Consider the following 13,927-nt stretch of genomic DNA (forward strand, 5'->3'; position numbering starts at 1 on the left):
CTTACTAAAGCTGACAGAAAAAAAACACTTTGGCATATAATGCCTGGATTATTATTATTATTATTATTTTTTAAATGAGACAGAGTCTCCCTCTATTGCCCAGGCTGGAGTGCAATGGCACGGTCTTGGCTCACTGTAACCTCCACCTCCTGGGTTCAAGTGATTCTCCTGCCTCAGCCTCCCAAGTAGCTGGGATTACAGGCACCCACCACCATGCCCGGCTAATTTTTTGTATTTTTAGTAGAGATGGGGTCTCACCATGTTGGCCAGGCTGGTCTCAAACTCCTGTCCTCAGGTGATCCACCTGCTTCGGCCTCCCAAAGTGCTGGGATAACAGGCGTGAGCTACTGCACCGGGCATGTTTTTTCTTTTTGAGACGGAGTCTCGCTCTGTCATCAGGCTGGAGTGCAATGGTGCAGTCTTGGCTCACTGCAACTTCTGCCTCCTGGGTTCAAGCGATTCTCCTGCCTCAGCCTCCCAAGTAGCTGGGATTACAGGCACCTGCCACCATACCTGGCTAATTTTTTGTATTTTTAGTAGAGACGGGGTTTCACTGTGTTAGCCAGGATGTTCTGGATCTCCTTACTCTGTGATCCACCCGCCTCAGCCTCCCAAAGTGCTGGGATTACAGGTGTGAGCTACCGTGCCCAGCCCAACATTGTTTTAATCAATAAACACACACACACGCACACACGCACACACACACACACACGTTTTTTTTGTTTTAAACGGAGTCTCGCTCTTGTTACCCAGGCTGGAGTGCAATGGTGTCATCTTGGACCACTGCAACCTCTGCCTCCTGGGTTCAAGCGATTCTCCTGTCTCAGCCTCCAGAGTAGCTGGGATTACAGGCGTCGCCACCATGCCTGGCTAATTTTGTATTTTTAGTAGAAACGAGGTTTCACTATGTTGGTCAGGCTGGTCTCAAACTCCTGACCTCAAGCAATCCACCCACCTCGGCCTTCCAAAGTGCTGGGGTTATAGGCATGAGCCACCACACCTGGCCTATATACATATATATTTTTTTCTTTTGAGATGAAGTCTCTGTCATCCAGGCTGGAGTGCAGTGGCACGATCTCAGCTCACTGCAACCTCTATCTCCTGAATTCAAGTGATTCTTCTGCCTCAGCCTCCAGAGTAGCTAGGATTATAGCCACCCACCACCACACCCGGCTAATTTTTGTATTTTTAGTAGAGACAGGATTTCATCATGTTGGCCAGGCTGGTCTCGAACTCCTGACCTCAGGTGATCTCCCCACCTTGGCCTCCCAAAGTGCTGGGATTACAAGCGTGAGCCACTGCGCCTGGCCATGTTTTAGTAAATATTTTAAAAATAGATGAGTGATTCTCCTTTTCAGTTTGCAGTTCCAGCATTAGACCCTGGAAACTACTGATCTGAAGACAGAAACCAACCTTTATGCACCTGAATGTTCCCACCCCCGGGGGCTGATACTTGCAATACCACAGACAATTTTTGAACTTGACTGCCCCACAGTCCACCAGCGAGCTTGGGAACCTCTGATTTGTTAATTAATTAATAGGGCTCTGGTTTAGGAGTCAGAGATGATAACTTTAATTCAAAGTGAGCCATTAATTAGCTGGGAATCGTGGGCAGGTCACACCCCTCTTCAGTCCTCAGTTAAGACCTGCAAATATTTCTCTGTGTGCTTATGTGCATATTTCCCATTACAAATCCTCAGAGGGGCTTTTGAACCCCAGAAGTTGGGGACCTCTGCACTAGATGGTCTTTAAAGTTCATTCCTTTAACAAATATTTATTGAGGGCCTACTATGTGCCAAGCCCTGGGGCTGAACAAAGCCTGAGACACAGACAAGTTCCCTGAGATCTTGTGGAGGTTACATTCCTGTGGAGGGAAACAACCAACCACGATGGGAACAAACAATTACAGATGATGGTAAGTCGCAGGAAGGAAATGAAACAGGTGATAGGGAAGTGATGGGGTGATGGGGGGAGGCCGGCCCTCCAGGTGTTCAGGAAGGGTCTTTTTTCAGAGGTGGTATTATGGGTTTGAACTGTGTCCCCCAAAAAGACAAGTTCTGTTTTCTTTCTTTCCTTCCTTTTTTCCGTCTTTCTTTCCTTCCTTCCTTCCTTCCCTCCTTCCTTCCTTCCTTCTTTCTTTCTTTCAGAGTCTCGCTCTGTCATCCAGGCTGGAGTGCAGTGGCGCGATCTTGGCTCACTGCAACCTCTGCCTCCCAAGTTCAAGCGATTCTCCTGCCTCAGACTCCCGAGTAGCTGAGATTACAGGTGCCAGCCACCATGTCTGGCTTATTTTTGTAGTTTTAGTAGAGACGAGGTTTCACCATGTTGGTCAGGCTGGTTTTGAACTCCTGGTCTCAAGTGATCCACCTGCCTTGGCCTCCCAAAGTGCTGCGATTACAGGTGTGAGCCACCGGGAGGCCAGAACTTCAAGTGATCTGCCTGCCTCAGCCTCCCGAAATGCTGGGATTACAGGTGTGAGTCACTGCGCCTGGCCTCATTCCTATGTCTCTAATGCCTGGAACAATGTCTGACACATAGTAGATACTCAATCTTTTTTTTTTTTTTTTTCCAAAGACGGGGTCTTGCTATGTTGCCCAGGCAACTCAACATTTACTCAACAATTAAGTATCCACTATGTGGTTGTTTCCCTCCATGGGAATGTAACCTCCACAAGATCTCAGGGAACTTGTCTGTGTCTCAGGCTTTGTTGGAACCCGAGGGCTTGACACATAGTAGACCCTCAGTAAATATTTGTTAAAGGAATGAACTTTAACACTTAGTAACACTTAGTATCACTTAACACTTAGTATCACTTTCCAACACTTGGAATGTGACCCTATTTGGATATAGGGTCTTTCCAGATGTAGTTAAGTTGAGATGTGGTCACACTAGGAAAGGGTGTCTTTTTTTAATTTTTATTTGTTTTTTTGAGAGAGGCTCTTGTCCTGTCACCCAGGCTAGTGTGCAGTGGTGTGATGACAGCTCACTACTGGAGGCTGCGAAGACCCCGAGCCCTGGGAGCCCATGCTATTTATTGGTAATCCAACAGAGAAACAGGTGGTGAGAATGTGGAGGTCAAGAGGGCACGTTGCATTAAGCCCATGATTTACAGCTGTGATGGTTTAGCATTTGCTCCGCTACTTGAGATAATGGAGAGCAGGTTCTTTTAACTCAAGATACAATTGATCCTGGGTGAGCAAGGAGCAAGGAGCCAGCAAGTCTAGACACATTCCAGAGCCACGAGCCCTGGATTCTATCCAAGCCACGAGGGGTTTTATGCCCTGGGCTTAGATTATGGTGCGTCAGGGCAGCCTTCCACCCTTTAGCACAGAGCTTGGTGTTCCAAAGGCCACAAGGGGTTTTAGACCTTGGACCCTGGACATGTTCCAAGACGCTTTTACATTATGTCAGACATATAAGCCCTGCCTCAGCTTCTCCCAACACTCAGCTTTTCCCAACACACTACAGCCTCGACCTCTGGAGCTCAAGTGATCCTCTCATCTCAGCCTCCCAAGCAGCTGGGAATACAGGCTTGTACCACAATGCCCAGCTAATTTTTGTATTTTTAGTAGAAATGGGGTCTCACTATGTTGGCCAGGCTGGTCTCCAACTCCTGGCCTCTAGTGATCTGCCCACCCCGGCCTCCCAAAATGTTAGGATTACAGGCGTGAGCCACCATGCCTGGCCGGAAAGGGTGTCTTTTTAAGAGAGGACACACACAGACATGCACACAGGAAAGAAGACGGTGCAACAGGGTAGAGATTGGGGTGATGCAGCTGTGAGCTAAGGAACGCCAGTGAAGGAGTCCCCCGCCACCACATACACCCACAAGCTATGAGGGAAGGATTCTGCCCAGAGCTTCAGAGGGAGCACTGCTCTGCTGACACCTTCCTCTCAGATTTCTAGATGCCAGAACTGTGAGACAATACATTTCTTTCTTTTCTTTTTTTCTTTCCTTCCTTCCCTCCCTTCCTTCCTCTTTCTCTCTCTCTTTTTTGAGACTCAGTTTCACTCTTGTTGCCTAGGTTGGAGTGCAATGGCACGATCTCGGCTCACCACAACCTCCACCTCCCTGGTTCAAGTGATTCTCCTGCATCAGCCTCCTGAGTAACTGGGATTACAGGCTTGTGCCACCACACCTGGCTAATTTTTTTTTGTATTTTTAGTAGAGACGGGGTTTCTCCATGTTGGTCAGGCTGGTCTTGAACTCCTAACCTCAGGTGATCCTCCTGCCTCAGCCTCCCAAAGTGCTGGGATTACAAGCGTGAGCGACCGCGCCCGGCCTCCTTCTTTATGAGACTGGGTCTCGCTCTGTTACCCAGGCTGGGGTGCAGTGGTGCAATCATAGCTCACTGCAGCCTTGACCTCCCAGGCCCAAGGAATTCTCGGACCTCAGCCTCCGGAGTAGCTGGGACCACAGGCGCGTGCCACCACACCCAGCTAATCTGTAAATTTTTTGTAGAAACAGGGTCTCCTTATGTTGCCCCAGTTGGTGAGAATACATTTCTATTGTTTAAACTACCCAGGTCGTGGTTATGGCAGCCCTAGCAACGAACACAGGGGGCCGGGCACGGTGGCTCATGCCTGTAATCCTAGCACTTTGGGAGGCGGATTACTTAAGGTCAGGAGTTCGAGAGCAGCCTGGCCAACACTGCAAAACCCCGCCTCTACTAAAAATACAAAAATTAGCTGGATGTGGTGTAACCTGGCTACTCCAGAGGCTGAGGTATGAGACTCACTTGATTCCGGGAGGCGGAAGTTGCAGTGAGCTGAGATCACACCACTGCACTCCAGCCTAGGCGACAGAAAAAAAAAAACACCCATAAAAATAGAAGAAAAAAGAAAGATAAAAAAGTAAAGTAACACAGGTGTCATTTGAAACTGAGGCCTGAATGATGAAAAAAGGGCACGTCGTATGAAGATTTAGAGGGAAGAAAGTTCCATGCAAGGTCAGGAAGAGAAAAAGCAATGGCTGGAGGGTACGAGTCCAGGGCGGTGAGACAGAAGGGACTGGAAAGCTAGGCAGGGGCAGTTCTTGCAGAACTTGGCAGAGGAGGGGACAGAACTGGATTTAATCAGCTTGGAGGCGGTTGTCCCTTGAGCGACAGAAACAGCTGTTAAGAACGTCACCCAGAGCGTTAGAGGGCAGGAATCTAGGATGTATTAGCTGCAGGACATAATAATGACAACGTGAAATGACCGTGCCCTCTCTGCGCTGCGCCGCCCGGCCCCCGACCTTGCTGGATGGTCGATGTCAGCGCCAGCCTTCCGGGGCGCTGGCCTGGGCTCAGGTCAGGCAATGACCAGGGGCCGGTGAGCTTTCATTTCACCTCCCCCAAATCTCCTTTCCCCAAACTCTAGACACCCCCAAAACACACAATCTAAGTCAAATAATCTCTGCAAATGCAACCTGCAGACAAGTCCCCCAACTCTTCCTGGAAGAGACAGATTCTGGAGGCGCAGAGGCACTGCCAAGGGGGCCGCAACAGACCCCGCAAGACCTTGCAAGCCTGCCTTGTCCCGGTCGGGAACGCCGCACGCGGGGTGGGGGGGGGGGGCGCGGGGGGGCACGGGGCGCGGGGGGGCACATGCGCACGCGCGGCCCCGCCTCCCAGGCGTGGGGCGGGGCGGGCCCCGGGGCGGGGCCGTGACGTCAGTTGCGCGCGTGGCTCTGGCTGCGCAGGAACAGCTGGTGCTTCCGAGGGCGGTCGGCGAGCGCGCGGGCGTGGGGCGCTGGGGGCCCGGTCGGGCAGCGCTGCGGGAGCAGCCGCCGGCACCGCCGCCTTGCACCATCGCATCATGTCCGGGCAGCTGGAGCGTTGCGAGCGCGAATGGCACGAGCTGGAGGGAGAATTTCAAGAACTGCAGGTAGGGCCAGGCCACCTGGTCCCGCAACTCTGCTGCCCGCGGTGCAGCGCTTTGCCCTTCCTGAGCCCCCCGGCCCGGGCGGTGGGGACAGTCAGGGCCTAGGGAGTGCCCCGGAGAGGCCCTGGGGGCGGACGGGAGGCATGGACCAGCCCCCTCCCATCACCCGGCGCTTCAGCTCTACGTCCACGTGGGGCGCCGGGTCGCAGCCCCCTCTTCCGCCGTCCTCCCACTGGCTCTCTGCTCCACTCACCCCCTTCGCTGCAGAAAGTTGGTCTGTGGCCTCTGAGGCAAGTTCCAGGCGTGTTCATCTGTGGGGGTGGTTCAAAGAGAACAGCCCAGCCCCCACCTCTGCAGGGTCTCCCCAAATCTCACCCCGCCCCCTCCCATCTGCTTTTGGTAGCTCAGCTCCCACCCCGTGCTCTGGCGGGGCAGCACTATCCTGCAGCTCTGTTTTGGGAGGTGTACTTAAGAGCTGTTCACCTTGAACCTCTAGGTTGTGCTTGGGGATTAGGGACCCCTATTTCCTGTCTTTGGGGGCTCTGACGCTGCTGCAGGCTGAGTTTAGCGTGGAGAGCGTCTGTCAGTTCGGACAGCTGAGTAGCCTCACCCAGTGATAGAGGAAACTCCCAGCTCTATCCTTCTGGCCCGGAGCCTTACACGGGGTGGAGTGAGGGCGGGTGTAAGGCGGGGGTCCCCTGAGAGAATGGCATTGCTGCTGGGTGTGGGGAGCGGTCCTGGCAGCAGTTGTTCCTGCTAAGAGGTTCAGAGAGGCCCCAGCTACCTACCGTGTTGACTAGAGACGCCTCAGGAAACCTTGGGGTTGACCAAGAGGGACTCGGTGACTATTTTTGAAGACAGGGCTGTTCCCTCTCCAGTCACGGGATTGTTTTTCGGGGGGTTGGTTTTGCCTGAAATTACATTGCACAGTATCACCCCAGTTCTCTCATTTGGAGCAGTGACATTGTCCCTGTCCATGTACCTCTTGTCTGCAGTTCAGTTGGCCTCCTACAGTGTGCAGAGGGGAGAGGAGGTTGCCAAGGGTGTCTCTGATGGGTCTTTCTAGACACGTGGCTGTAGATTCTGATCAATAGACAGAGGGTTGCTGGAGAGCCGGGGCAGGAATGGGGGTGCCCTTTCAGGCATGAATAGAGGGGAAGGGACCTAGACACATCTCGACCTGTCCAGCATGTGTAGGTTGATGCCTTCTCTTCTAGGGCCTGGGTCCCATCCGGTTCTCAGGGGACTGTTTTGGCTCCACTCCCACGGAGAAGACTCAGCCACTTCTTGTTTTGTTTTGTTTTGTTTTTGTGACAGAGTCTCACTGTCACCCAGGCTGGAGTGCAGTGGCGTGATCTCGGCTTACTACAGCCTCCGCCTCCCGGGTTCGAGCCATTCTCCGCCTCAGCCTCCTGAGTAGCTGGGATTACAGGTGTGCGCCACCATGCCCGGCTAATTTTTTTGTGTTTTAGTAGAGATAGGGTTTCACTATGTTGGCCAGGCTTCTGACCTCAGGTGATTCACCCACCTCGGCCTCCCAAAGTGCTGAGATTATAGGCATGAGCCACCGTGCCTGGCCCTCAGCCACTTCTTTTTTTTTTTTTTTTTTTTTTTTTTTTTTGAGAGAGTCTTGCTCTGTCACCAGACTTGAGTGCAGTGGCACGATCGTGGCTCACTGCAACCTCCGCCTCCCGGATTCAAGCGATTCTCCTGCCTCAGTCTCCCAAGTAGCAGAGATTATAGGTGCGCGCCACCATGCCCAGCTAATTTTTGTATTTTTAGTAGAGACAGGGTTTCACCATGTTGGCCAGGATGGTCTCAATCTCTTGACCTCGTGATCTGCCTGCCTCGGCCTCCCAAAGTGCTAGGATTACAGTAGTGAGCCACCGTGCCTGGTCCTCAGCCACTTCTTAATGCTTTGTCTTACTGGGCTCGGAGGTCATGGTCAGCTGTGGAACCAAGTGGGTGTTAGGGTTGGGAATGGGAGAAGAGAAGAGGTTTGCTGTGTGAAGCTTGTGTTGTTCATAATTCCTGTCCCTTGCTTTGCCTTAGACAAGGAGGAGGAGGGGGAAGAGTCTTAACACTTCAGAGTGAGGCCCAGCGCGGCGGCTCATGCCTGTAATTCCAGAACTTTGGGAGACCGAGGCGGGTGGATCACAAGGTTTGGAGTTTGAGACCAGCCTGGCCAACACAGTGAGACCCCGTCTCTACTAAAAATGCAAAATTAGCTGGGTGTGGTGGCATGTACCTATAATCCCAGATACTCGAGTGGCTGAGGCAGGAATTGCTTGAAACTGGGAGGGGGAGGTTGCAGTGAGACAAGACTGCGCCATTGCACTCCAGCCTGGGCAACAGAGCAAGACTCCGTCTCAAAAACAAAACAAAAAACAGCAACAACATTTAAGAGCTGTGCAATTAATGCAATTAACAGCAATTAGATAGCAAGTCTTGGCAAGCAGAGGTTGCAAAGGAGTTGTTTGACTCTTTCTTAGGACTTGGTCCTCGGATGCTGAGGTATGTTAGGGACAAAGGGATTGGGAATCAATTCTGGATTTTGTTCCCTGGTGCACAGCAAGGGTTGTAGAAGAAGGTCTGAGTGAGTGGAAACTGATGCCTCCTGCTCGGTTCATGATGGGGGAACTAGAAGGGACTGCATCCTACTTTGGGGAAGAGGGAGGCTTTGGTGGTCACCTGCTGGGTCAGGGGCCAGTCAGGGATGGCTCCCGGTGTCAAGATCATAGATCGGAGCAGAAACTGCCATCTACATCTTCAATTCACAGATGAGGAAACTGAAGCTTGGGCATGCTGATTCCCTGGACGGGGCCCACACAGCTAGTTAGTGGTAAAGTTGGGGCCATAATTTAGTTCTCTAAATATTGGGAGACCCCTCTCTGCCTTCTCACGTTCCCCTTCATGTTAGATGTGAGAGCTCTGAACTCTCAAGATGCAAGGCTCTGGGACTCTGTATATGGTAAGTAGGATGTCCATTGTGTATGTGCTGGGCAGTTTCGGATACGAGATATTTGTTGGGAGCTTGGTGCATTGGCTCATACCTGTAATCTCAGCACTTTGGGAGGACAAGTTGGGAGGACTGCTCCCAGCAGGATTGCCCAGCAGTTTGAGACCAGCCTGGGAAACATAGGGAAACCCCTGTCTCTACAAACAGTAAAAAAAAAAAATTGCTGGGTGTGGTGGTGCATGGTTGTGGTCCCAGCTACTAGGGAGGCTGAAGTAGGAGGGCTGTTTGAGCCCCAGAGGTCAAGGCTGCAGTGAGCCATGATTGCACCACTGTACTCTAGCCTGGGTGACAGAGTTAGACCCGCTCTCAAAAAAAAAAAAAAAAAAAAAAGAGATTTGTTGGGGAACAAGCAGGTAACAGCAGGTAGGTAGGTGGGCACACTGAACTAGAAAGCTTAACAATAGGAAGGATTTTTTTTCTACCAGAAAATCCTGGTCTATTTTAATTTTCCTACATCTTCCTTAGAATCCGGGTTGAGGGTTTCATATTTGTATCTCATTGATTCTGGGGTGATGTGTAACAATGTGTAATGTCTCTGTGTCTTACCTCTTTTTCTCTTTTTTTTTTTTTTTTGAGACAGAGTCTTGCTCTGTCACCCAAGCTAGAGTACAGTGGCACAATCTTGGCTCACTGCAACCTTTGCCTCCTGGGTTAAAGCTATTCTCCTGCCTCAGCCTCCTGAGTAGCTGGGATTACAGGCACCCGCCACCGTGCCCGGCTGATTTTTATATTTTTAGCAGAGACAGGGTTTCACCATCTTGGCCAGTCTGGTCTAGAACTCCTGACCTCGTGATCCGTCTGCCTTGGCCTCCCAAAGTGCTGGGATTACAGGCGTGAGCCACTGCACCTGGCTTTCCTTTTTTAAATGAAGGAAAGAAAGAGCAAACCTAATTCTCAGACCCCAGAAGATTTGAAAGATCTTTGGAATTTCCCTCCTCCCCACCCCAAGAAAACCCAATGTAATCTCTGGGACTGAGGAGAGGAAAGGATCAGTTTTCTTTGGACTGTGATTTGCATGTGTCAGGGCCTTCCTGAACCCTGGGGCACAGTTGAGTCTCCATGAGGACTTAGTTTTTGCGTGGCTGGGGTTTCAGGCATGCTGGTGAGTTGAGTGCTAGTCTGAGACCAGTGTGCTCCTGGTCTCCTGGCCTGTGGTGTGACCGCAGAAGGTCACTTACAGACACAAGGGCAAGTAATTTAATGAGCATTTCCTGCCTTGCATCACTGGAAACCTGATCTCGTTCCTCCCAGCCAAGGAAGAAGGTGGCCCGTAGCAGCTTTTTCCTAAGTCTGACCTCACAGTGATGCAAGGGCCTTGAAGGCCATGGTAAAGATTTTGGCTTTTACTGCTAATGACATGTACATCCGTCTGGCTGCTATGTATAGAATAGACATCAGGGAGACAGGCTGGAAGCAAGAAGATCAGCATTATTTCATTAATAACCCTAAGAAATTGATCCTAGAATCTCTGTTTTACAGAGGTTAAGTCACTTATCCAAGGTCACATGGCCTGTCAGTGCAGGAGCCAGGATTCGAACCCAGGCTGTTGAACACCAGTGTCTGTGCTCTTAACTACTGCCCTAGGCTCATCTGTGCCCTGAGTACTCCTGTTAGCTTTTGTTTCTCTTCTATCTTGGCTTGTGGGGTGTCTTTCTTTCTTTTTTATTTGAGACAGAGTCTCGCTCTGTTGCCCAGGCTGGAGTGCAGTGGCTCGATCTCAGCTCACCACAACCTCCGCCTTCCAGGTTCAAGCAATTCTCCTGCCTCAGCCTCCCGAGTAGCTGGGATTACAGATGTGTGCCACCACGCCTGGCTAATTTTTGTATTTTTAGTAGAGACAGGGTTTCACTATGTTGGCCAGGCTGGTCTCGAATTCCTGACCTCATGATCCGCCTGCCTCAGCCTCCCAAAGTGCTGGGATTACAAGCGTGAGCTACCGCGCCCAGCCGGGCATCTTTCTTTAGTAGCAGATTGTGCAGAAAAAGACCCTGCACAGGGAATCAGTATTCTTGAGTTCAGGTCCTAGCTTTGCTGTTGTCTAGTATCTGAATTTGGTGAGCCACCTCTCTCAGCTTGAGTTTCTTTATCTAAAAACAAAGGCTGACAATAATAATAATCATAACAACAACAATAACAATAATAGCTAACTGCATGAAACACAGATTATCCCATTTAATCGAAATATCAACCCATGGCCTGGTGCAGTGGCTCATGCCTGTAATCCCAGCACTTTGGGAGGCTAAGGAGGGCAGATCACTTTGAGCTTAGGTGTTCAAGACCAGCCTGGGCAACATGGTGAAACCCCATCACTATAAAACAAACAAACAAACAAACAAAAAACAAAAAAAAACCTTAGCTGGGCATTGGTCGCTCGCTCCTGTAATCCCAGCTACTTGGGAGGCTGAGGCTGAAGAATCGCTTGAACCCAGAAGGCGGAGGTTGCAGTGAGTCAAGATCGTGCCAGGGTACTCCAGCCTGGGTGACAGAGTGAGATCCTGTCTCAAAAATAAATGAATGAGTGAATGAATGAATGACAACCCTGTTTTTTAGATGAGGAGATTGAAGCTAAGAGATGTTGAGTAACTTGAAAGTCATGGAGCCAGAATTCGAACCCATGCCTGCTGTATAACTCAGATACTAATACCATGGGCTCCAAAAGTATCCTGAGACTCTTAGCTCTAGAAGAAAAGTTTTGAACTTGCTGGGTCCCTTTTCATTTATGTAGTGCTTTCACACAATGCACTATCAGGACTCTTAGTTGCAAATGAAAAAAACCCAGTCTGACTGGTTTTAAGCCAAAAGAGGGTTTATTGAGTCAAGTCTAGTGGCAAATGGCTTCAGGCAAGGCTGGATCCAGGAGCTCAGGTGATGTCTGTGTGTGGATGTCTCTCTCTCTCTCCTCTGTGTCAGCATTATTCTCAGGCAGTCCCTCCCATGTTGTGGCAAAGATGGCCAGGTGGCCCTCAGCTGACATCTGTCAGCTTAGCAGCTCTGGCAGAAACAGAGCATCCTTTCCCCCTGTGGTTTCAGCAAGCGTCCCAGGGCTGACTCTCATTGGCCCAGCTTGGGTCATGTGACTATGCCTTACTTAACCAGTCACTGTGGCACTGATTGGCCAGGTCACGGTCACATGTCTGCTCCTGAAGCCTAAAAGTGGGATCAGTGTCACCACACTACATGAAACGAGTTGGGGAGGGATGGTCCCATGAAGGAAAATCAAAAAGCTGGTAGTTTAAAAAAAAAAACAGAGAGAGGGATGCTGGACAGTTACCTTTTGGGGGGCTAATAGAAATTGTTGGCTGGGTGTAGTGGCCTATGCCTGTAATCCCAACAGGAGGCTGAGGCAGGTAGATCGCTTGAGCCCAGGAGTTTGAGACCAGCCTGGGCAATGTAGTAAGACCCTGACTCTACAAAAAACCACAAAAATTAGCTAGGCATGGTGGCGTGCACCCATGGTCCCACCTACTTGGGAGGCTGAAGCGGGAGGATTACCTAAGTTCAGGAAGTGGAGGTTGCAGTAAGCTGAGATCCTGCCACTGCACCCCAGCCTGGGTGACAGAGTGAGACCCTGTCTCAAAAAATGTTTTTTTCTTCAAGGGAAACAGTGGCATCGATTGGACACTGCTTAAATTGCTAACGGGGGTAGTTTCAGGGGGTGGTTCACAGTTGCATGTTAGGCCACACTGCATTCTTTTTTTTTGAGACGGAGTTTTGCTCTTGTTGTCCAGGCTGGAGTACAATGGCTCTGTCTCGGCTCACTGCAACCTCTGCCTCTCGGGTTCAAGTGATTCTCCTGCCTCAGCCTCCTGAGTAGCTGTAGCTAGGACTACAGGCTCATGCCACCACACCTGGCTAATTTTTGTGTTTTTAGTAGAGACAGGGTTTCACCATGTTGGCCAGCTGGTCTCAAACTCCTGACCTCAGGTGATCTGCCCACCTCGGCCTCCCAGAGTGCTGGGATTATAGGCATGAGCCACCTTGCCCGGCCCACACTACATTCTTGATGATGTCACATCTTTGTGACAGTGCCTAGCCTGCTGCATGCACCTCATCTCCTAGCTCTTTCACCGCTGATGACACCGAGGCACAGAGGGATTACATAACTCAGCTAATAAGTGACAGGCTCTGGATCTGAACTCAGGCAACCTGATGGCAGCATCAAATCACTTAACCATTGTGTTTTCATGCCACCCAAATGCCTGCCTCCCATGCACAGACCCCCACTTACCGCTCCCGTAACATACCGTTCATGGATTCTGACACATGACCCAGAATCTGTCCCGGCACAGGACGCATACACGTTAGGCGAAGTCATCCTTGGTGGTGTTTCTATGGTGATGAGTCCTGGTTAAGTATAGTCAGCGTCTGAAAGTCTATTTGAAGTTGATTTCTTAGAGCTATATAAAAATCTCTTGTCTGGGCACAGTGGCTCATGCCTGTAATCCCAGCACCTTGGGAGGCCAAGATAGGCAGGTCATTTGAGCTCAGGAGTTTGAGACCAGCCTAGGCAACATGGCAAAACCCCTGTCTCTACAAAAAACACAAAAATTAGCCAGGCATGGTGGCACAGGCCTGTAGTTTCAGCTACTCAGGTGGTTGAGAGAGGAGGATCGCCTGAGCCTAGGGAGGTGAAGGCTGTGGTGAGCAGCCATGATTGTGTCACTGCACTCCAGACTGGGCGACAGAGTAAGACTGTGTCTCAAAAAAAAAAAAAAAAAAAAGGAATCTCTTGAAAGTTTACCACCAGCAAGAGGCACAGCTCTAAGGCACCACACTTAAGTGGCAGTGTGGCCCTATTGCAGTCTACTGGACTGCCCAGCGACTTCTGATGCTCCTGGGCCAGAACCATGTCTGTAAATGCCGTGAGATTCCTCTAGCAATTCCTGCAACACATGTTGACTCCCCAGTCCTGGATCTTCCGACAGCCAAGATGTGTTAAGGAGGTGTCTTCAGATGTTTCACATCTGTACTGGGAACAGGAGTCATTAACCTCATCTTCCCACTGGGGCAGAGCTTGGGTCTCAGAGGACAGCAGAGGTGGCA

The 13,927-nt window shown here is 50.6% G+C and overlaps 1 protein-coding gene across 1 annotated transcript in view; it reads left to right on the forward strand.

Moving 5' to 3' along the window:
• The first annotated feature begins 5,623 nt into the window (after positions 1 to 5,623).
• Positions 5,624 to 13,927, forward strand: part of TMEM120B (transmembrane protein 120B) — a 67,173-nt gene continuing 58,869 nt past the window's right edge. The window contains exon 1 of the mRNA XM_024348095.3: positions 5,624 to 5,868. Within this exon, the coding sequence (XP_024203863.1) occupies positions 5,800 to 5,868 (69 nt within the window). The 5' untranslated portion in view covers positions 5,624 to 5,799. The remainder of the gene's footprint in view (positions 5,869 to 13,927) is intronic.

This window comes from Pan troglodytes, chromosome 10 (genome assembly GCF_028858775.2).
Source record: "Pan troglodytes isolate AG18354 chromosome 10, NHGRI_mPanTro3-v2.0_pri, whole genome shotgun sequence".
Lineage (NCBI taxonomy): Eukaryota > Metazoa > Chordata > Mammalia > Primates > Hominidae > Pan > Pan troglodytes.